Source organism: Macaca mulatta, chromosome X, assembly GCF_049350105.2.
Source record: "Macaca mulatta isolate MMU2019108-1 chromosome X, T2T-MMU8v2.0, whole genome shotgun sequence".
Classification (NCBI taxonomy): domain Eukaryota; kingdom Metazoa; phylum Chordata; class Mammalia; order Primates; family Cercopithecidae; genus Macaca; species Macaca mulatta.
In genome coordinates, this window is record NC_133426.1 from 17,358,031 (window position 1) to 17,380,383 (window position 22,353).

At 42.7% G+C, this 22,353-nt stretch overlaps 1 protein-coding gene across 3 annotated transcripts in view; it reads left to right on the forward strand.

Annotated features, from left to right (window-relative positions):
- The window catches only part of NHS (NHS actin remodeling regulator), a 367,021-nt gene that overhangs the window by 269,094 nt on the left and 75,574 nt on the right, over nt 1-22,353 (forward strand). The window contains exon 1 of one of the 3 annotated variants that reach the window (XM_028841985.2): nt 16,850-17,096. The exons of the other annotated variants lie outside the window; for them this stretch is intronic. Within the exon in view, the coding sequence (XP_028697818.2) occupies nt 16,871-17,096 (226 nt within the window). The 5' untranslated portion in view covers nt 16,850-16,870. Of the gene's footprint in view, nt 1-16,849; nt 17,097-22,353 lie in introns of those variants that run through there. 3 annotated transcript variants of the gene reach the window in all.

Here is a 22,353-nt window from a genome sequence, read left to right on the forward strand (position 1 = left end):
TCAGGTACCTTAGTCCATTTTCTGTTGCTATAACAGAATATCACAGACTGGGTAATTTACAAAGAAAAGAAATGTATTACTTACAGTTCTAGAGGCTGAGAAGTCCAAGATCAAGTGGTTGCATCTGGTTGGCTTCTGGTGAGGGCTTCATGCTGTGTCATAACATTGTGGAAGGCATCGCAGGGTAATAGGGGGGTTGCATTGAGAGCCAAGCTGGCTTTTATAACATATCTACTCTTGTGATAACTAACCCATTCATGTGATAACCCATTTAATCCATTAACCCATTAATCTATTAATCCATTTAATCCACTAACCTATTAATCTGTTAATCCATTAATCTATTTACCGTTGGGTTATGGAAAGAGCCGTCATAACCCAATCACTTCTTAAAGACCCCACCTCTTAACACTGTTAAATTGCAGATTATGTTTCAACATGAGTTTCTGAGGGGACAAACATTCAAACCATAGCATCAGGAGAATACTGACCCATGAACACCAGAAAGGTTAAACACAGTGCCTTGAGGCCCATTCACAGGAAGGAGGAACCAACTCTTTCTTGTGGGGTGGCATGGGAAGCCAAGTGAAGCTGATGGAGGAGAGGACTTGTGAACTGACTTTGTCAGGATAAGTAGGTTAAGACGTATCAAGTTTTCGGTGAGTTTTAAAAAATGCCTATTTGCCTTTGGTTGATTCTTGCCTTCTCTGAGTCTGCAGGGCATAGGAGGTAATGGAGGAGATAGTAAGATTTAGGAAGGGATAAGGCTACAGGAAGCTATAAGCAACTGTAATCTGCTCTCCACACTCTCTCCATCCTGCAGAACTCCACTGTATATAGAGGTAGACTGAAGTGGAAGTTACTTATCTGTGTTCAAAGCAGAATCTTCTAATTTTCTCTGAAGCCCACCTTGTACTTCTGAATACTTTGTTGGGTAGCATGGCTCTCTCTCTCCTACTCCTTTTGGCTCAACAAGAATAATGGAAACTCCACTCTCCTGAAGGATATTAGTTTTCATGGCCTTGCATGTGGCTATAACTCATTGATCTTGAATGTAGCTGCACCCCCTGGCTCCTGAAATGGCAGAAAGGACATACAGAAGGGAATTAATCTCAGCCATATCCATTCACAACTGAAACACAGAACTGGTTCTTCAGCATCCAGAGGTCAAATGTCAAGCTCCAAAAAGAGGAAAGATGCAAATGCTTCCTCAGCTTCAAGGAACTGAGGCCTCCCAGGAATGTTGTCTTTGCTCCCTTCTTGATCCCACCTTTGCAATTAAGTGAGGAGGAAGTTTTCATTTGTTCTTCAAGATAGAGTAAATCACTCTTCTCTCACCACCTTGTCTTTGTGTTATGCTTGCCATGGATGACATTTGGCCATTAACAACTAAGCTCCCTTTTCCATCTAAGTTTTTATCCCTGGAAACATTCACAGGCAAGTAAGAGCTGCATGATTAATTTTTGAATAAGGATGTGTTTGAGAACAGGCCAGGGGTACACTTCAACAGCCACATAGCCCTAGGCTTAAACGGATGACAAATTCTGCATCCCAACTAATATAGGCCTATAGTTCCTGCTTTGAAAACCAGGGGTGATGACAGGGGCCATGGGTTTCTAGTGCTTTCCACACCTGTCTCAGAAAGCAAGCAAAATAACCACTTGGGAGAATTAAGATAATTGTGTGTTGAGTGTTTTTCCGTAAAAAAGAGTTGATTTGTTGCTTCTCTTGATTAGGCTTTTATTTTTGCCCTTCTACCTCTCTCCACTGAGTTTTTAGTTGCTTTTTTATTTATTTATTTACTTTTACACAAAGGAAATCATGGGTAAGAAGAGGAGATTTTATTTTGAAGAACAATGACCACATTAACAAGGTGACAACAGATAAGCTAAAAGTCACTCCATTTTCTGCCGGGGAAAAATGTCCTTTGCTGCCAAATCACATTCTGCTTCTCTTTGTCTACTCTCCTTTTATAGGAGGGTGGCAGGCCCAGCCACTGATGGACTCAGAAGAAATATCTGGGAGATAAGATACACCTTTGATTCATATAAGAAAAGAAGCTTTTGAGTTCAATGATAAAAAATGACTTCCTTTCCTGTTCCACAACATTCTTGTGGCTGGAGCCCTCTGTAGGACAACAACATTTCTCTGCCCTTGGTCCAACATATCAAGCTGAAAATAACTATGAATTCTGAAACTTGGTAAAGGGCAAAAATCCAATTTATTGCAATTTAATAGATATATAGGCTTAGATCAGATTCTGTAGGTATAGAATCTGCCCTACATCCTGCTCTATATTTGGGGCAAAGCTGAGAACCTATCTTTAAAGTGTCACAGCTACATTTAGAGACCCAACCCATTCAGCATTCTGTGAAAGAACAGTAGAACCAAATATCCATGTGTGATTATATTCCCAAGTATGTCTATTTAAAAAGAAAAGACAAAAACAAACTTCAAAATGATTGGAGAAAGAAAAACTGGATGTGGGATGGAGGAGGTGACAAGGGAAAAGGAAGGAAGCTTCTAAGGAAGTGAGATTTGAGCTAGGCTTTGATGAATTGGTAGAAATGTGTTAGCCAGAGAAACATTTTAGGGTATATCTTTCTTTCTTTCTTTCTTTTTCTTTTTCTTTCTTTCTTTTTTTTTTTTTTTTTGTTGTTGTTGGAGTCTCACTGTGTCTCCCAGGCTGGAGTGCAATGGCACAATCTCAGCTCACTGCAACCTCTGCCTCCCAGGTTCAAGCGATTCTCCTGCCTCAGCTTCCCTAGTAGCTAGGATTACAGGCGAGGGCCACCAGGCCTGGCTAGTTTTTTTGTATTTTTGGTAGAGACGGAGTTTCACCGTGTTAGCCAGGATGGTCTCAATCTCCTGATCTCGTGATCCACCCGCCTCGGCCTCCCAAAGTGCTGGGATTACAGGCGTGAGCCACCGTGCTCGACCTAGGGTATATCTTTCTAAGCTTTGGTTTCTTCTACAAAATCTCATAGACTTGTTGTGAAGATTTAATGGCATAATTAAAATAGTGCACATGGCACACTGCTTGGGACATAAGGACTGAATAAATGGTTGTAGTTGTTGTCATTGCTACTATTATTATCATTGCAATTAGGAGGTGGTATTGGAAGTATGTTACCACAAGTAATTAAAGCCCTTTTTCCTGACCCCTTTTTCTCTGATCTTATCCCATTCTTTCTGAGACTGTCATCTTTTATATTTTGGTATACTTTGGTTAATATTAGTTCGCCTCTGGCAAGATGAAAGCAGACCCAACCAAGTATCAAAAGATTTTTTTTAACCCCACTCCATTTCCCAATATAACATCTTATACACTGATTTACAATTTTGGTAGTGGGTGGATATTTAAGTGAAGATGTAAATATAAAACTAATAGCTTATGCTATAATTTCTCCAGGGGTCTTTGTTTTTAGCAACTTATTTTAGCAATTTCAAAAACTATTCATTCCGGTTATTTTGATTTTCTTCTAATCTGTTTATCTTCCAGTGATTTCATCCAAGTCAGAAAGGAAAGGTATTTCTGGAAATAAGCAATGAAACATTTCTTTTTTAAGTTTAGCAGTTAAGATGGCAGTCTAAGTATTTTTGCCTCATAAGTGATGGATATAATGTGTTTGAGAGGGGCTTGTCCATTGATGTTAGGGATTGAGGAGATTGTCACATGCAGTGGCTGGGGGAAACCAGGATGTTAATGTTAAAAGTAATTTAATGACTTACGTGCTCAGGAGATTTATGCTAATTGCTTGGTCATAGCTTATTCTCATCACAACCCTCTGATGTAGGTACAATTATTCTTCTGATTCCATAGATGAAGAAAATGAGGCTTAGAATATTTACATAACAACTTGCCCAAGATTACAGCTTAGTTGTTACAGAGCCAGAATTTAGACTCAGTTCTTTCTGGCTCCAAAACCTATGTTTTTGTTGTTGTTGTTATTGTTTGTTTGTTTGTTTTGTTTTGTTGTTTACCAGTAGATTATACTGTCTGCAGGGGTTTGAAAATAATGATCCCAAACTAAACATGGAAGTGATGTTTTTAGGTTATCATACAGTGCCTTGGGGAAAGTGGGAGCTCTCAATGAGGTTAAGGGTTAAAAGATGTGCCATGGCCTGTGCTACAATCTCTGTTTAGTTCATCCAAAGTAGAAGGAATTTAGTTCTGATTTGATGGTGCAAAAACTGATCAGAAGAAATGGCCTCAACCAAAATGCAAGACTGTGAACTGAGAAGTGGTGTCACTTGGACAAGGGACAGAGCCAATAGTGTCCTGTGTCTTGAAAAAAGGGAGAGGCATGGTAGGTAAAGTCTGTTACTTTCACTTTTGGTTTCTTTAATGACACTAGAACTTTTTGCTAATTAACTTGATTGTCTGCAACTGATATATTTATTGCTAAGCATTGTTTATCAGTGACGTATTGTTCAAATGTTTGTTTCCCAAGAGAAGGTTGTAAATGTCCTCTGGTATCATATAAGGTGATAGATTAACAAGTGCTGGTAGTTGTGATAGGTCAAGAAGTTACAATGCAGAATTTCCAACACTGCTGTTTGGATATGTTGGCAGGTCAGCATGAAGAGATGGTGTTTTTCCATGATGAGAAAGATGATAGTTTGTCCTCTAATTTCTTAACTTTAGCATCTGGTGAAATTGCTTGCAGGGACCATATTTTATCTCATTCAAAGTCTCTGAATGAAGTAACAAGTAGCAAATATGATTACAACTCTTTCTGTAGTTATAAAAACCTATTTTTAAATGTCTCCCATCTACAATTGGCTATCTTCATACCACCATCTGCTTTCTCAAATTTCCCAAGGCCACTTGCTCTGGATAACCACAAAGGTGCCCTGGGCCAACAATGCCGCCTGTTGACTGGAACAGAGAACTCTTGAATTCAACATCTTTTTTCCCCTCCACTTCCCTTCTTGCACCTTGGAATGATAACGCATGTGTCTCTGAAGTTCCCCACACCAGCCAGATGTTCCAGTCATACAAAATTGCTTGCAGTTTCTCATCACATCATGCTGTCTCACACGCCTACAGGTCTGTGTACACTAAAACCTCCGAATGCTTTTATGACCTATTTTGCCTGGCTATTTCTTCAGTTTAGAAGCCTTGGCTTAAGCATCACTTTTCTGGGGGAAGCCTTCCCTGAAATTGCCCAGGGTGATTTAGATATCTCCCTTTCCATAGCCCATATGTAAAGAAAAGATAGTTGTGCCTGTCTGTCTTTTAGTGGATGGTGGTGCTTCCAAGGGAAAAGGGTGAACCAGTACCCCTATGAGGACCTGAGCCAGTGGTGGAGATAGGGAGAGATAAAGTCAGGCATGGCCCCAAACAGTCTTTTATATGATCATCTGAATTTTTTTTGTAATTGCATGCCTCATCCTAAGCATTCTTATAAAATTAGCAGTATTATCTATGTTATGTAATGTAAAATAATCTCTCCTCAAACAATCATTGAGTAAAGCTAGTGGTCCAGGAACATCCTTCTATATTTATCCTGTGGCTTCCTGAAATGCCAGGAGTATGCATAAGTCCCCCTGAAAACCAGGTATAAAAAAGTGTCTCTCAAGGCAGCCATTCAATGGTCTCCTTCAGAGTAGGCACTAGGTCTTTCATCTCTGCTATAGTATTGTCTAGTGGATTTTAGATACTCAAGAAATATTATTTTTTGGAATGAGTTAATCTTTCAAGTGATATCAGACATAATAGAGAATCAGTATCATTAATCTTCAAAAAGACAGATATTTCATTTGTAGACCCCAAAGTCTCTATCAGCCTACTACTCTTTCTCTAATTATTCTTGCATTTCATCAGGCACTGGCATTTAAAATTAATTTTTAAAACTATCTTCTTGAGTTATATTAATATTGTTTACTCACTACCATGATACCAGTATTATTTTCCACTCTTCATTGCAAATACATATTTTCCAGGAATATTGTGGGGGAAATAAGCCTTGATGGAAAAACCTGGAACTCTAAACACCGTCTGTAGTTTCTTTTCCATGGGAAAATGTGTCCTGAATTAAAAGGGAAAACTGACTTAGAAATGAGCTTCAGAACACTTCGAGGCTGAAGACTGACTGCATTTAAGCATCAGACCCCTGCACCCTATGGCTCCAATTTATACGGCTTACTGCCCGAAGCCTGGGGGCCTAAGGGAGGGAGCCTAAATCCAGAGACACAAAGTGACATCCTAGAACTGCTGAAGTGGGCAGGGAGGACCTCAGTGTGGTCCCCCGCTGGGCTCTTTCAAAGTTCTATCAGCATCATCACTAGGCCATCTTGGATACATATTGACCATCCCAGAAAGCCAGAAAACTTCTTTCTTACAAATCCTACTGAGATTTACATCTCTATGATCCCAAAACTGTTCCCTCTTGAGACAAGAAACATCTGAATCATCTGTTTTCTCTGTTTTAAAAAGTCAATTTTTAAAAATATTGTTTGTTAAGAAATATTTATGAGTGAAGGAGCTCCTATGTGCAAAGCAACTTTCTAACACATGGTCCACTTATTATGAAATTATTCTGCAGAAACTTCCTGTTGCTTTGTCTTTCTCCTTTTATGTATGTATGTATGTATGTATGTACATATGTATGTATGTATGTATGTATGTATCTCTTTAGAGACAGGGTCTTGCTCTTCTGACATCCAGGATGGCGTGCAGTACCGTGATCACAGCTCACTGCAGCCTCAAACTCCTGGGTGTAAGTAATCCTCCCACCCCAGCCTCCCAAGTGGCTGGGATTAGCCACCATGCCCAGCTGATTTTTTATTTTCTGTAGGGACAGGGTCTCACTATTTTGCCCAGGCTAGTCTCAAACTCCTGGCCTCAAATAATTCTCCTGCCTCAGCCTCCCAAAGCACTGGGACTACAGGCATGAGCCACCATGCCGTTTCGTTTCTCCTTTTAGAAGTGAATTACTGTAAACCAAAACCTTACAAGAGCAAGCCAAACTGTGCCTTGATTCTCTTTCATGTCAAAGTCTAGGTGGTAAGACATGGATAAGGGGCTTTTGACAAGAACAGGAGACTTCTTTACCTGGCTTCTCTAGTAAAGCTTCTAGTATCTCAGAGGGGCCATTGATTCTCCATATCTGGTAATTTCTCCATACCTGGTAATTTCTCCATACCTGGTCATTTCTCTTTCCTGCTATTCCACTCAACCCTATCCTCAAACGAGGAAGCCTTCCCTCCCAACTGAGTACATGATACTACTTTTATGTCTCCTCTGCTCTGGAAATGTCATTTCTGATTCTGCTGGGAAGGCAACCAATGGACGTCCCAGACTAGAGCCTTAATCCACTGTCCTAGGCATGTTCTCAGACTGGGAAAAACTGTTGGGAAACAAGTTCAGAACCTGAACTAGGTGAGACTGCAAATACTGGTATAGACAGGTTTGTTTTAATTTATAAGGTTGCTCAGCAAAACATCCCCTTTTCTGGAACAAAATTAGTACGTTTTTAACTGCAGATGTAGAAAAAAAATGTTTAGGGTACAGACCAATATATTTTTTTAGGTTTATAAGGAGGGTTTCCTTCTCTCTGTTTCTCCTTTATCTACTCTTTATGAAACCTTGCAAGAGTAGACTAAAATGGACCTCTTTTCGTTACACATCTTTTTTCCTAAGAAGCAAAATGAACTGAATTAATTCATTCACTCAGTACTGTAAATACCAAATGAAAAAGCCATAGACGTATAGATGTAAATACTGCTTCTGTAATTTTGTGTGTGTGTGTTTGTGTAACTAGAGGGCACTGGGAGAAAGAAAAAAGAAATTATTCAAAGTTCAAAGGCCCCAAGATTTACTAAGAAAATAAGAAAAAGAGCACAAGCATTCACATGCTAAGATACTAAGAAAAAGAGCACAAGCATTCACATGCTAAGATAGCTGAACGATCAAGTAATATGTTACCCCAGCATTTTCTTAAAAAGAAATGGCTTTTGTAGAAACTGGTGGAAAGTCCAAATCTGAACATTTTTTCTGAGTATAATAAATAAAGCTAGTAATCCCTGTAGAGATTAAGAATGCAAGCTTTGGAGTTGCTTTCACTATGCTGAAATTCCAACATACAGTCAAGGATGAGAACACTGCTTTAAGTACTTAGTTGTAACTTCCTTTCTCAGATAGTTCACTTTGGCCCTAATTTGGTTTATAATTACAGCATTCCTTCCTTCCTTTTGAGGGTTTCCATCTGTACATTTCCCAAGTGTGTGGAAAGGGAGGGTGGACATCTCTTTCCCTCTCTCCCACCTGTGTCTTTGCATACCTTATCTTCTTAGGAAGACAGCATGACTATGTTTTTAAATACAAAACTGACCCCATATTCTAACAAATCATAGTTCTTCTTGGCCCACAGCATTACTTTTTAATTTCAATGATGGATTTCAATAATGGATCATGTATTGGCATTAGCAGTCTTGAAACACATGATCTCTTTTTCTCTTGCTTCCATCCACTGATTGTTTCTTGAGGGAAGCTCTGAGCCATTCGCCTTGGTGATTCTTTCCCCAAAACCATATCACCCAAAATCAAGCTGCCAAGCCCAGGATTGGAGGAGGAAAGGTGGTCTTCTGGAACTGTATCCATAGGAATCCTTTCTGAACTGGCACTTTCATGGGGCATATTGAAGTACTGTGAAGACCTTGAGCAGCGACAGTATTTGGAGCCATCAGAAAGGATTTATCTTTTATTTTTTTAAGTCTTTAGTTTATGATCCTTGTGCTCAAACCAACAATCCTCAAGCATTAGTATCTGTTTTGACATATGGCCAGAAATTTATTTTAAAGAACGGCATTAGTTAGCCTTTTCTGCATAAAAAATCACCCAGTACTTAGTGGCTTAAAATTTAGTGCTTGGTTCTTCTGGTCTGGGTTGGCTCAGTTAAGCTCTGTGGAGCTTGCTTATGTCTATAGTCAGGTGGGCTGAATGACCTAGAGTGGCCTTATTCATGTCTGGTGATTAGCAGATCAAGATGGGGGTAGGAGACAACTGGGCCACCTGTACCTCATCATCCAACAGGTTGGACCAGGCTTCTTCATGAGCAGCAGTAAGGAGGACAGGTGCCAAGACCAGCAGAAGCAGAAGTTGCAAGGCTTCTTGAGGCCCAGGCTAAGACATGTACAATGTCACTTCCACCACATTCTTCTGGCCAAATCAGGTCATAAGGCCTGCTCAGATTCAAGGTGGAGAAACAGATTCCGCCTCTTGCTGGGAAGAGCTGAAACGTAGCATGGCTATTTTTGAAATCTATCGCAATAACGAAGCACCTGTATTTGCAAATTTTTATATGCATAAATTAAAATGGATTTGAAGTTCTTCCAATAGTAGGCTAACTCTCCTTGTATTCAAATAAATGTGAGAAAAAGGGGTGGGAATTTCCCACGGTTGTGATAATGAGTGGTTCGTGTAAATACTATGGGTCATGGCAGAAAAAGGTTTTGAACAGCTGCCCAAGAGACAGTATAGTGAGGTAGAAAGAGCACGAATCTTGAAATCATACAGACCTGAGTTCAAACTCCGTCTCTCCAGCTTGTTAGTTGGATGGCCTTGGGCAACTTATTTAACCTCTCTGAACATTAGTTTCCTAACCATGAAACAGGAATAATAATATTTAAGGCACGTATCTGTTGTGAGGATTAAATAAGGTTATGGGGTAATGCCCAGAACCTAGTAAAGAGCCATTCACGGTGCTAGTTTCCTTCCTTGACCCCTTAATTTTGTAAAATTGGTGTGTAGTGGGCATAGTGATTCTTTCATTCAGAATCAAAGCTGTCCCACCCCTTTCCCTTCCAGATACCAGCTTGTCTTTGTTCACATATTACATATCTTTGAGAGACGACTTCAATACAATATTTTTCAACCTGGGATCTTTGCAATGTTTGCAAACATAAACTTACAGTTAAAAATTCCAAGACAATTCTTAGCTTTGGTGCTATAGATTATTCACATTTTTGAGTTATGCATAGCTTGCTTTTTCTTTATGGTCTGGATATACTGTGCAATTTTGGAAACCCACCATCAGAAAAGGAGGCTTTGAAATACTAGAAGTTGGGCAGCAATGTATGGGAACCATGTTTTTTCAGAAAGGATGTATTTACATTGGATAAGATTTTCAAACACATCCAGGAATTCTAAATAGTGAGGTTAGTCTTTGGGGGCTAGAGGAGGCCACGTTGGGCAAAACCTTTGCTTAATCTTCTCCTCTGATGCATTCTATAGGGCTCCATTTTGGCTAAATCATCATAATTCCCACCAAGACAGCACAGAATGATAATGGTTTTATTTATTATTTTATATTCATTGCCAGTATATGCAAAGTTTTATAGCTTGCTATAAATTGAGAGGGATTATCACAGCTGTTACTTATTTTAACAGGTCACAATACAGTAGTTTATGCCAGATGGTTTGGAGAATTTTGAGGGAGAAATTTTATACAGGCAGCCACATAGATACTAGCTTGGGTAGTCGCACCCTGAAATTAATTTACATTTGTTATGATATAAAATATATATGAATAAACATATAGTTCCTTATGAATGAGTGATCCATTTTATAGCAGCTATTTCTTCTGGAAGTCAAGGGAGTCCCTTGTGAACAGTGGTGGGGCAGCAGCAATAGTAATGTGCTGCTACTGGGATAAGTGAGAAGTAAAGCTCTACCACATGCATAGTTCTGGAGGGGACATTCAACTTGCTCCAGGGAAGTAAGCCTTGGAGACAAAACTGAGTTTTCATAATTGGGTCTCAGCATGTGTTTGAGTCAAAGAGAATAAAGCAGGAAAGTCACCCTAGGTAAACATAAGGAGAGAATGGGTGTGGTATAAATACAGTAGAGCTAGAATTGGGATCCCCAAGTTCACCCTCAAGGTCATTCTGGGACCAAAAGGTTATCCAGCCCTGGGCAGATCACAGAACATATTACTTCCCTTGCAGATGCTGAGGTTTATAGGTAGAATGGCCAATTCTGGATGCTCAGCCTAAACAGGAAGATAAAATAAGTACTGATGATCAGAAATCATTTTAGAAGGTATTTTTGGTTCCAGGTCTCATAGAAAAATTGACTTACACAATGAAAAACGTAGAGAAAATTTTAGAGATCATCTCCACCCACCTTATTTTATAGATGAAGAAACAGACCAAGAGGATCATTTAAATATGATCATCTTAGTTTTTACAATAAAGAAGTAAAATCAGACTGTCAAAGTATTTGGGCTCCATTGACTTCCTCCAGTCTTTCTCCCCTTGATCCAGCCCCACGAATTCCTCTCCTGTATCCCACCTCATGCTGGGAAAGGACCACATTCCCACCTGTCAGAATAATCCAAAGACCATGTCTAAAGCACACCTGGATTTTCTTGGTAAATTGTCTGAGGCATACCACCTCTTGAACTGAATTAAAACTATTTAGCCTTTTAGAGTCAATTCTTCCAGCTCCTGTAAAATAGGAGTCAATTAAGATCTGTTTGTGTCACCAAAACAGTAAATTAACCAGAAAAGGTGAATTTAAAATGGAGATTTGGAGCATATAACAGCTAAAATATATATGTACAAAATCAGGAAATGACAGTATTTTGATAATTGAATAGTCCATGCATGTTGAAGGACAGAACTGGAATCTGTATCATGGACTCCCCCAAAATGGCTAGTAAAAGAATGAAAGCTTTGAAAATTTGTAAGCTCAACAATACAGAAATACCCCCACTCTTCTCAGGGCTGCTGAACTTCCAATAATTTCAGCTTTCAGGAATACAGCACTAAACCTGGAAGCAAGTGAAAAGAGTTTCCCAAGGCTACAAACAATTGTCAGCAAGCCCACATGTATCCTTTTGGTTCTTGCCGGAGAATTGGTAACTCGTCTTTAATGGACAGATGTTTCTCAACCGTGGGTGTCTGTTATCCTCAGCTCACTGGAGGCTTAAACTCTGGGGAAAGGAGCTAAAAGAAGGTTGAGAAAGGAATGATAGTGGAGAATTAAATACCAAGGAAAGAGCATGGAAATCCAAAAAGGAGTCTTAGAAATGTGTTACCATAGAGACCAATAATAAGCTTTCTTAATAAAGACCCTAAGTAATCAACAAAACATTAAATTGTGTTTTGTAGGCATCTGATTAAAGAGATAGGAAAGTGAATTACTCAAGGTAGGCTAATTCTGGTAATAAACCCCCAATATTTCAGTGGCTTACCTCTCACTTTCCTTGCAGTTTAATGCTGATTAGCATGCAGGTGGGTACCTAGGCTCTTCCCATCTTGGGAATCCACCATCCCACAGAGCCTTTGTGTTCAGCCAGCAGGGAAGACAAGAAAATGTGTGTAGGAATAGGTAAGAGCTTTTATGTGCCAAGGCTGGAGGCACACATAGCTTCTGCCCACATTCCATTGGCCAGGACTCAGTTACAGGGCTGTACCTAACTGCAAGGGAGGCTGGGAAAGTAGTTTAGCTGTAGGAGAAAGAAGGAGATAGTTTAGTGAACAACTGATTAACCAGTTTCTTCCAGGGAAAGTATAAAATATGCTTCAGAACAATAAGGGGCTTCAGAAAATTGTTCTTGGTTGGATAAACTTTAGTTATATGGAAAATTACCTATGTAGACTTTACCATTTCCTGGCAATACCAGTTAAAGGAAATAGTTATTTCCCGAGCCATACTGTAGATCAGAGGTTGGCAAATTATGGCCCATGGGCCAAATCCCACCCACTCTCTATTTTTATGAAGAAGGTTCTATTGAAACACAGCCACATCCATCCATATATGCACCACTGATGGCTGCTTTTGAGCTACAACAGTAGAGTAGAGTAGTTGCAACAGAGACTACATAACCAGCAAATCCTAAAATACTTTCTACCTGGCCCTTTACAGAAAACGTTTGTTGACCCCTGCTATAGATCATCACTGTCCTAAAGAAGGACACATTTACAATTGTCTGTGAGACCTGGTACCCTTGGCTTTCAGTAAAAACATCAGTATGTCGAAGAGACATCTGCACTCCCATGTTTATTACAGCACTAATTGCAATAGCCAAGATATGAAATCAACCTGTGTCCATTGACAGATGAATGGATAAAGAATATGTGGCTTATATATACAATAGAATACTATTCAGCCATAAAAAAGAATAAAATCCTATCATTTGCAGCAACATGGATGAAACTGGGGGACATTATGTTAAGTGAAATAAGCTAGGCACAGAAAGACAAACATGGCATGTTCTCACTCATATGTGAGAGCTACCAAAAGGATCACATAGAAGTAGAGAGTAGAATAGTGGTTACCAGAGGCTGGGGATGGTGGTGTGGGGATAAGGAGAGTTTGGTTAATGAATTAAAAAATTACAGCTAGATAGGTGGAATAAGTTCTAGTGGCATATAGCACTGTAGGGTGACTATAGTTAACAAGAATTTATTGTATATTTTGAAATAGCTAGAATAGAGGATTTTAAATGTTTCCAACAAAAAGAAATGATAAATGCTTTAGATGATCAATTTGCTAATTACCCTATTTTGATCATTTCACCTTGTACACATGTATTGAAATATCATACCGTATACTGAAAATATGCATAATTATTAAGTATCAATTAAAATAATAATTTAAAATATATATCAGAAAAGGATACCTATATGGACTGGGAGGTAAACTCACTCCTTAGAACGTCAGCTCCAACTGGGTCCAGACTCTGCTGTATCCCCACAAGCACCCAGCACAGTACCTGGCATCTAAGAGATACTCAATAAGGGCTTATATTTGAACCTTTGAGCCACAGGAAGCATCCGATACCCTAACCACCATACAGAGGATAGGGGGACCTCAAAAAAATGCAATATGAGCATTACGTGCAAAGACCTCAAACACAGGTAGGAAGGAACCATCTTTGTTGAGCTTTTATTATGTGCTGGGCACTATCATGGTGCTTTATTGTTTTATTTACTCTTTTAAGCAACGCTATAAATTAGGTATTCTTATTTTCATTTACAAATGAGAAACTGATTCAAAGAAGATTCAAGATTCAGAGAAGTCAAATAGTTTTCCCAAGGCCACACTTGTTAAGAACTGGAGGAGCTAGGATTCAAACACAGGTCTTTCTGGGTACAAAGCCTATGTGGTTTTCTTTTCTTTTCTTTACTTTTTCTTTTTCTTTTTTTTTCTTTTTTTTCACCTCTCTGCCAAGGGACTTGCTAAAATCTCATTCAAATTTAAGCAATGTAGTTATATCATTATTTTTGCCATCACTGTTAACAACCACCTCATTATTGTAAAGATCAATACAAAGGAGAAAAGACATGGCCATTTTCATTGCTTTGTGGAATTCTGCAGACTTCATTGTCAAGGCTCTCCCATGATAGAGCAGACCTGAAAACCCCAAGCAATGCAGTTCATTTCCTTGGGCTGCATGATTAGTGACTTGGCCACTAGCTACCCATGCACTTGCCAGGGATTGCTGTTGAGGGCAGCCATTTTGCTCACCCTAATGTAAATTCTAATGTCAAGACCTGAGAGGTTTGAATTCGTATATGGTGAGGCTTCCTGTTTGAAGTTGATCTGAGAGCTTGTTAACATACAGATGGCCAGGCCTCACTCCAGAGTCTGATTCAGCAGGTCTGGGAGGACCTGAGAAGGTGCATCTCTACCAAACCCCCAGGGGCTGCCGGTCCTTTGAGGAGCAAGGCTAAGGGAAGGACTTCCCTTTACCTTTGAGAAGCTCTGACTGGTATTCGCACCCACTTCACATCTCCCATCAGTAGCCAATCCATCAAGCCTTCCCAAAGCCTCAGGGGTTCAGGTCTGCCCTTGGCAGGCAGAACTCCTCCCACTGACCCCTCAGTGACATTTGACATTATACATCACCCTGCCTTCTTAAAACTCTTTCGTCCATCCCCCTGTTTCTGAGATGGGACCCTTCCCCCTTCCATCCTGGTCTCCTGCTTCTCTGAGTAATGTCTCTCTTCCTCTCTGATGACCTTTTCCTTTACCCACCCACCCCTTAAACTTTGGGGTACATGGCTGTCTTCTCACCTTCACTGGGGGAGTGGCCATGCCATCTCCTCCCACCTCATCCTTCCTGTCCCAGTCACACTCTGTCTTCTGGGGGACTCCCACTAGATTCTGTCCTTGCCAGCAACTGGCAGCCCTCCAAGGAGGCTAGTGGAGAACAGCTAACCCAGACTGACTTGGGTTCTAGGTGATACTTCATGTGATACTACATTAATTCATAGTAATGCCAATTAGGAAATATTCTTTATTTCATACACAGGCAAAACCCAATATTTCTTATGACCTTGGCAAGTGGAGTGTTTCACAATTGTGAATTCTGGAGAAGTTACAGGCCTGGTGGATATAGTATTGCCCACACATGCAAATCTGCCCAGCGCCTAAACATCCCTAGTTGAAAATAGGCAATCTAGTCAGAAAAGAGTCAAGTTTTCCCTAAATAGGTTTCAAAGACGTATTACCAAAAACAACATCCCACAAATCATCTTTGGATAATTTCATTCACTGGGTTTCTTCTTGTTGTGTATGGGATTAGGACATATCCCATAAGTGTTGTCTTTGAAGTGGCCCTAAATGGCTCTCTGCCTTCTGCATTAGGTTGCTATATGGAGAGCCTACCAACTTAAGCTATGGGCACACACTGCCATAGTTTTTAACCCTGGTTCAACCTCAGGTCTGGTTTAGTAAATCGCTGCTCCCTGGAGATTAATACATGGCTGCAAAGGCATTGTCCTTGCAGTGTTTTTCAGCCCGGGCAGGGTGAGATGTGTCTAGGATGCGAGGTTTCAGCGTACGGAGATGAATCGGGGAAGGGGACGCAATGTCACATTTTTGGGGTGCTCTAGTCCTGTTATATGCGGGGACATGCTCTACGCCAGTCTGTGTCCACCCTCCTGCCCGGGCTGGAGGGGTTGGCACGGTCGGCGTTTCTGATTCCTTCCTCTGCTGTTGGCCATAAACTAGGAATAAGGGAGGTGAGAAGAGAGCCACGGGGGTGCGGTGCTGAGCAGCTGCGGTCGGTCCAGCCTGTTGGTGATGTGCGGAGCCCGCCGCCACTCTGGGCATGGGTAACGCGCAGCCCCAGCGGTCGCGCTACGGGAGAAGGAAACACAGAGGTACAAGAAATCCGGATCCGGGATCCTCCGCAGCCTCCAGCTTGTCTAAGCTCACAGGCCGGGCTTTGTGGCCGGCTCCCGCGCACCACCGAGTTTGGGGCTGGGGACTGAGTCCTGCAGCTCACTGCGGCTGGCGGCAGGGGACGGATTATTTTTAGCAGGTTCCCTTTAGCCCTGTGGAGCTAGGAGATGCTCGCGGAGCCAGGCGGCTGTCCGCGGAGCATTGGTGCAGCCGTGCCTTACTGCCCGGGAGGTTTGGCTGCCGCAGTCCTCTCCATTCACTGAGCTGTAAATCGAAGCTGTCTACACCGGCAAGGCTCTGGATCCTAGCGTGGCCCCAGGGCTACGTCCCGCCCAGGTCTCCGGGCACCTGATTTCCCAGTGGTCAATTAGGTGTCTCAGCCTGCAGCATTGAAGCAGTGGAGGGGCCAATGCCCCTGCTTTGATGGAGCGCGCCGTGCGCAGAGACCTCCCCAGTCGACTTCCTCATCAGAAGGCAGCATCCATTCATAATTCTCTGCCTGTGGACCGAGTTAGGCTGGAACTGGGCATGGACTCCTGAGATCTCTCTTTTTGCATCTGAAGGAAAAACTAAGATAAAAGGGAAAAGGAAGGGGGAATGCAGTCCTAACGCAACAAGGCACTGGAAAGTCCCCGAGAGGCCTCTCTTTTGCGGGGAGAGGGAGAAGAGGCAGATTCCGAGCCCAGCGCCCCAGCCAGCTGCTGCTTCGCTGCGGAGCCGGCACGCATGCCTACCTCACCTGACGGCCGCATTCCCGGGGAGCCGGCGCGGGGCCCGGCGGCGCGCCCAGGGCGCACCGGCGGTAGGATTTCTGCACCAGGGGAACGATGCACGGGCGGGCTGCCCAGGGCCGAGCCTGAACCTGAGCGGGCGCCGGGGGAGGCTAGCCTCGGCGTGGCGCCCCACCGCAACCCTCCGGGATGCTCCACGACTCGCAGCCCAGGCCACGCGGGTGTGTGAGATGGGACCAGCCTGGGGGGAGGGGGTATGGGCAAGTGACATCATATTAAACTAATTTCTCGCACCTCTGGGTGCTGGGTGAACTTGGGGGTCGGGGGAGGCTCGAGGCGCAGCCCAGCCGCGCGCTAGCCGGAGAGGAGATCCCCCTTGGTCGAGATCTGAGAACTGGGTCCCCTTGGCAGAACTGAGCGAGGGTGAGCTGACGGTCAAGGTGGACCGCACATAGCTCGGAGGGGCGAAGGGAACAGCACTGGCTTTCAGGGGTCTTTTATTATTTTTAAAAGCATATTGCAGTTGCAGCTTTTAAGTTTGCCGCCTCCTCCCTACCCCGGATCCCGGGTTCTGGGGCGGGGCGGCACTTTTCCACGCTGCCTACCCTCTGGGTGGAGGGGTCTGCAGGGGCTGCAGCGTCTGGTGCTGGGTTTCCTGCAGGGGGAATGATGATTCCACGGCGCTGTGAGTGGAAGGGCGCCCTGAGGTTTGGCCTTTTGAGGGCTTCTAAGGGCTGGGGAGAAGTCGGGGATCCTGCTTGGTGCCCTCTCCTGTGTTCCTGCCCTGCCACTTGGTGTTAGATGACATTTTGCCTGTGCAGGGGTTTCACTGTCAAGGAGCTGTGATGCTGTAAGGCAAATGGGCTGTTAGGATGAGCTGGAAGAGAGGGGAGTGAGCTGGAGCTTTTCCTTTTGTGGCAGTGTTAACCCCATCACTCCCACTTACCTGGCACACCTGTCCCCAGGACTCACCATCTGTGCCCATGAGTGGGGAAGCCTGACCCACTACCCATTCCAGGGACAGTGAGCCAAAGCTGGACTTGCTCATGGCATGCTAGGCCAGGAATGTGTGGGCAGTGAAAGAGCAACACCCTCCCTCACCCCACTGAGGGGAAGACTCAGCAGGTCCCGCCATGATGGTGCACAGTGTTTTGCCATAGTGTGGTATGCTCTGGAGTTTTGGAGCTTTTGTTTTATGAGGTTTTTATTTTGCAGTTTCTTGCCTCTTGGTGACCAGTTTGTTTTTCACAGCTGCTTGTGAGCAAGGCAAAGATAACAGCATCTAAAAATAGCCCTGCAGTTGGAGGTACAGTTTGGCTTGACCCTGCTTTTAGAGGGGTGGGGTCTCCTTCCCAGCTCCCTGAGGGTGGGCCAAACTTGGGGCCCCAGACAGCCTTAGACCAGGTCCACACATCCTTCAGAGCAATTCACCTTCAGGTCTCAAGGCAAGGCAGGGATGTTGAATGCTGGTCCATGTGAGAAGGGCAGCAGCTCTGAGAAGCCTCATCCATTCCTGGGTGAGGCCCAAAGCCACTGGGCTGCAAGACTGGAGGATGGGAGCCTGGACAGGGTCCCTCTCTTGCCCCAAAGGGCTTCCTCCTTTGCACTTTAAAGCCAACAAGCAACTCCCTCACAATGGAGTTCGTTCCAGAATACAGAGGGACAAAAGGGGCCAGGTGGCACTCAAACCATGCCAACTTCCTACTGTGTGGATAGCAGCTGGGCTACTACTCTTTCCTTTCCAGGTGGAAACCCCTGGACAGTTGAGTGAGGAGCCTCTTCCTGGTCAGCAGGAGGGTGGCCCCAGCCTGTCTGAAGGGGGCTGCCTCCAGCTGATGGTGAAGAGGCCACCTGGAATGGAGATAGGAAGGGATTGAGGACTTTGCAGTGATTGCAGTGGAAGCAGGAAGCGCAGGTCTTCTCCCGTGGGTCCTAGATTCTGCAAGCCTGCTAGGCTTCCCTCATTATTTATTTTCAAAAGCCTTCATTTCTTCCTTGTTCACTTTTTCTTTCATGGCAATGGTGGCAAAGTCCAGCTGGAAGAAAAAAAGGCCCCCTCTGTTCTTGATTTGGTTGGATGATGGGATTTTTATTTTTTATTTTTTGGCAAGAATGCATTAGCGATTGCTGAAAAATGTAAATGCCTATTTTTTTCTCCAGTGAAATAAATGAACTAAACAGCAAGGGAATGTAAGGGCAAGCATTCTCTGTTCAAGATGGAATCTACCAAGTGATTTTCCCCTCTCTTTCAAAATGAATTTCGATTTAAAATTTTTACCTTTATTTTCTGTATGTCATAACTATAATCACTGGGCAACTATTAAGATAGAGATCGTGATTGGGGGGAAGGAAGAGACCAAGAAACAGCACCTTCGAGATATCCATCATTCCTCTAGTCTTCTAGTGGAGACTTGCACACAGTTGCTAGTTTATTTTTAAAATTTCCACCATCTTTGTGTTCCCCATGGAAGACAAAGGATTAATGATGATGAAATGTAGTATAAGGACCCAGTGCAACAGTGACCAAGTTTGGCCAGCTTAGAAGAGTAGATATGGGAAGACCATGGGTTGAGATTTCAATTTTATAAGAACATCATTGGCTTGACTTGACCTGTACCAAATAAGATATCAATGATCCCTTGGTCTTAAATAGAAAGGGCTGCTTCCTCTTGAAGATCAGAACCTAAACCAGCAATTGACTAGAGACCCACAGTGAGCATATTGGTCAGGGAAGGATAAACACCATAATAGGTGAGCCCCAAATTTCAGGGTTTAACACAATAGCAGTTTATTTCTTAAATAATGTCGAATAAGCTTTTCCTCTTGAAGATCAGAACCTGAACCGGCAATTGACTAGAGACCCACAGTGAGTATACTGGTCAGGGAAGGATAAACACCATAACAGGTGAGCCCTAAATTTCAGGGTTTAACACAATAGCAGTTTATTTCTTATATAATGTCAAAACAGCTTTTTGACTTGTGATTATAAGGAACCTAGTCTCTTCTAATGAATCTACCATTTCCTAGGGCCTTGAAGCCCCTACTGGGTCTTCTGCATCCAACCAGGAGAAGGGAAAACAAGAACATGGAAGATTACCCTGGAAGCAGCACCTCTCACTCCCACCCACATTCCATGGCCAGAACTCAATCACATGGCCACATCTAACTGCAAGGGGACTGGGAAATGTAGTCTGTGCAGTTTGTGCTATGGCAGTACACTCTCTGGCATGGAGGGGCCCTTTTTAAGCTCTACTTTGATATTGGAGTTTGGCTCTGGACAAGTCATATGGCCAAATACAGATCTCCATCTTAAAAATGGTAGTAATTCCACCTCCTCTTTCCTGTCTTAAAGGGATTTGGAAAGATGTAGAAACATAAAAGGCTCCTACAGGGACCATCTAGTCCAACCTCTGTAGGCAAGGTCATTATCATTTTCCTCAATTTATAGATAACTTTCCCCATATAACACAGTTGGTTTATAGCAGGGCTGAAATCATACCTAGATCCCCTTCTCTTGGCTCAGTGCTCCTTCTACCATGCTATGTTGACCCTGCCCTCTTATGAAAACAGTTATATAGGATATTGTTTCTGAAAGCTGACATGCTTTCATAATGTGTAGTCACTAAAAATGACTTCATATGATTTAAAATCCATGTATGATTTTCTTCTGGTTCTTACTGTATAATCACTTATAATCAGGCAAAGAATAACCAGACACTAATCTATGCCCTGCACATATATAGCTCATTTAATCCTCACAATAACCCTAGGAGGTAGAGGTTATTATTATCCCCATTTTACAGATGAAAAACTGAGGCACAGAGAAGATAAATAACTTGTTCAAGGTTTTACGGCAAACAAATGACAAATTTGGGATTTGATCCTGGGTACTATGGCTCTAGAATCCAACCCTGGATTATTTTACTATACTACCTCTCTGATCTGGTAGACTCCTTCTCCAGCCCTTTCTGGGATGTCCAACTGGGACATTTTTAATTTCCTTTTTAAGTGAGTGACCTTGAAGATCCATGAGGGGAGTCATTTGTAAATTTGCTGAGGCATGTCTGTGAGCCTCAAGCATATAAAATGGATACACAGGATTGAGCTACTTAGCTAGTGAAGAAGCTCAGCTCCCAACCTCCAGCTCCAACAGCCCAATGAAGCTTTTTTTTTCTTTCAAGATTTTTGGGATAGACACTGTTGTGTAGTCCGTTACCACTGTGAAGTAATAAAAATGTCTCTTTCTTTGTGAAAAGCAGCCATGGTCAACTGTAACCTTCGGTGCAAGATTAAGAGGCAGTTGACTTGGTAGGGGCAGGCAAGGCCATCATAGTCACTTAACTCTGGAAGAAATTGCTTTTTGTGGTTGTTTATCTATTGTTGCAGGAGAAACCACCCCAAAATTTACTGGCTTAAGATACAAGCCAATCTATTGGTTCAAAATTCTGCAATCTGGGATAAGCTCAACTGGACAGCTCTGCTAGTCTTGCTGGTGGTTGGTCAGATGGTATGTCACCTGCAGGCAAGGTTCAGCTGGGTCACTGGACTGGCTGTGCTTACGTCTCTTTCTGGGTAGTCTCAGGGATTCTCCCTCTCCACATAGTCTTTCCCAGTGGTCTCTCCATGTGATCACTCCAGCAGGGTAACTGGATTTCTTACCTGGCAACTCAGAGTGCCCAAGGGTGCAAAGGCAGGAGCTTCCAGGTTTTCTTAGGTTGGGCCTGTGTCTTGTTTTGCCAACAGAATGAGGCAAGTCACAGGCCCAGCCCAAACCCCAGGTAAGGGAATTAACCAGGGGAATAAATAACAGGAGACATGGAAACAGACATCCACAAAGGTAAAGTCTGAAGCTTCTGTATTTACAAATTTGAGGATTCCCAAAGATCTCAGGAGGAGTTGACTGTACATTAAAATATAGGTTAAATAAAATCCATTCCTTTTGCTCCAATGGAGCAAGACTATTATATTAATAGATGCTTGATTATTTCTTCATCCTGAAACTAACAAATCATTTATGCCCTATGGAAGCATCGAGGCTGTAGATGTGACTGCCCAAAGAGAAGGGGAACAGAAGTGTGTGATTTCTGCTCTCTTGCTCCTGCCATACTGTCTCAAAGGTATCTATTTTTTAAAAGGTATCAATACCTGTCCTCAGACATAAACTAAGGATAGTTTGTGAAAAGGCAGGAGCATACCAATTGGATGAGAAGACAGGAATATTTCTTTTTTCTTTTTATTATACTTTTAAGTTCTGGGATATATGTGTAGAACGTGCAGGTTTGTAACATAGGCATACATGCGCCATGGTGGTTTGCTGCACCCATCAATCCATCACCTAGGTTTTAAGCCCCCCATACATTAGGTATTTCTCCTAATGCTATCCCTGCCCTTGCCCTGCACCCCCCAACAGGCCCCAGTGTGTGATGTTCCCCTCTTGAAGACAGAAGTATTTCTAATCTCCATTTACTCTTCTCTGGC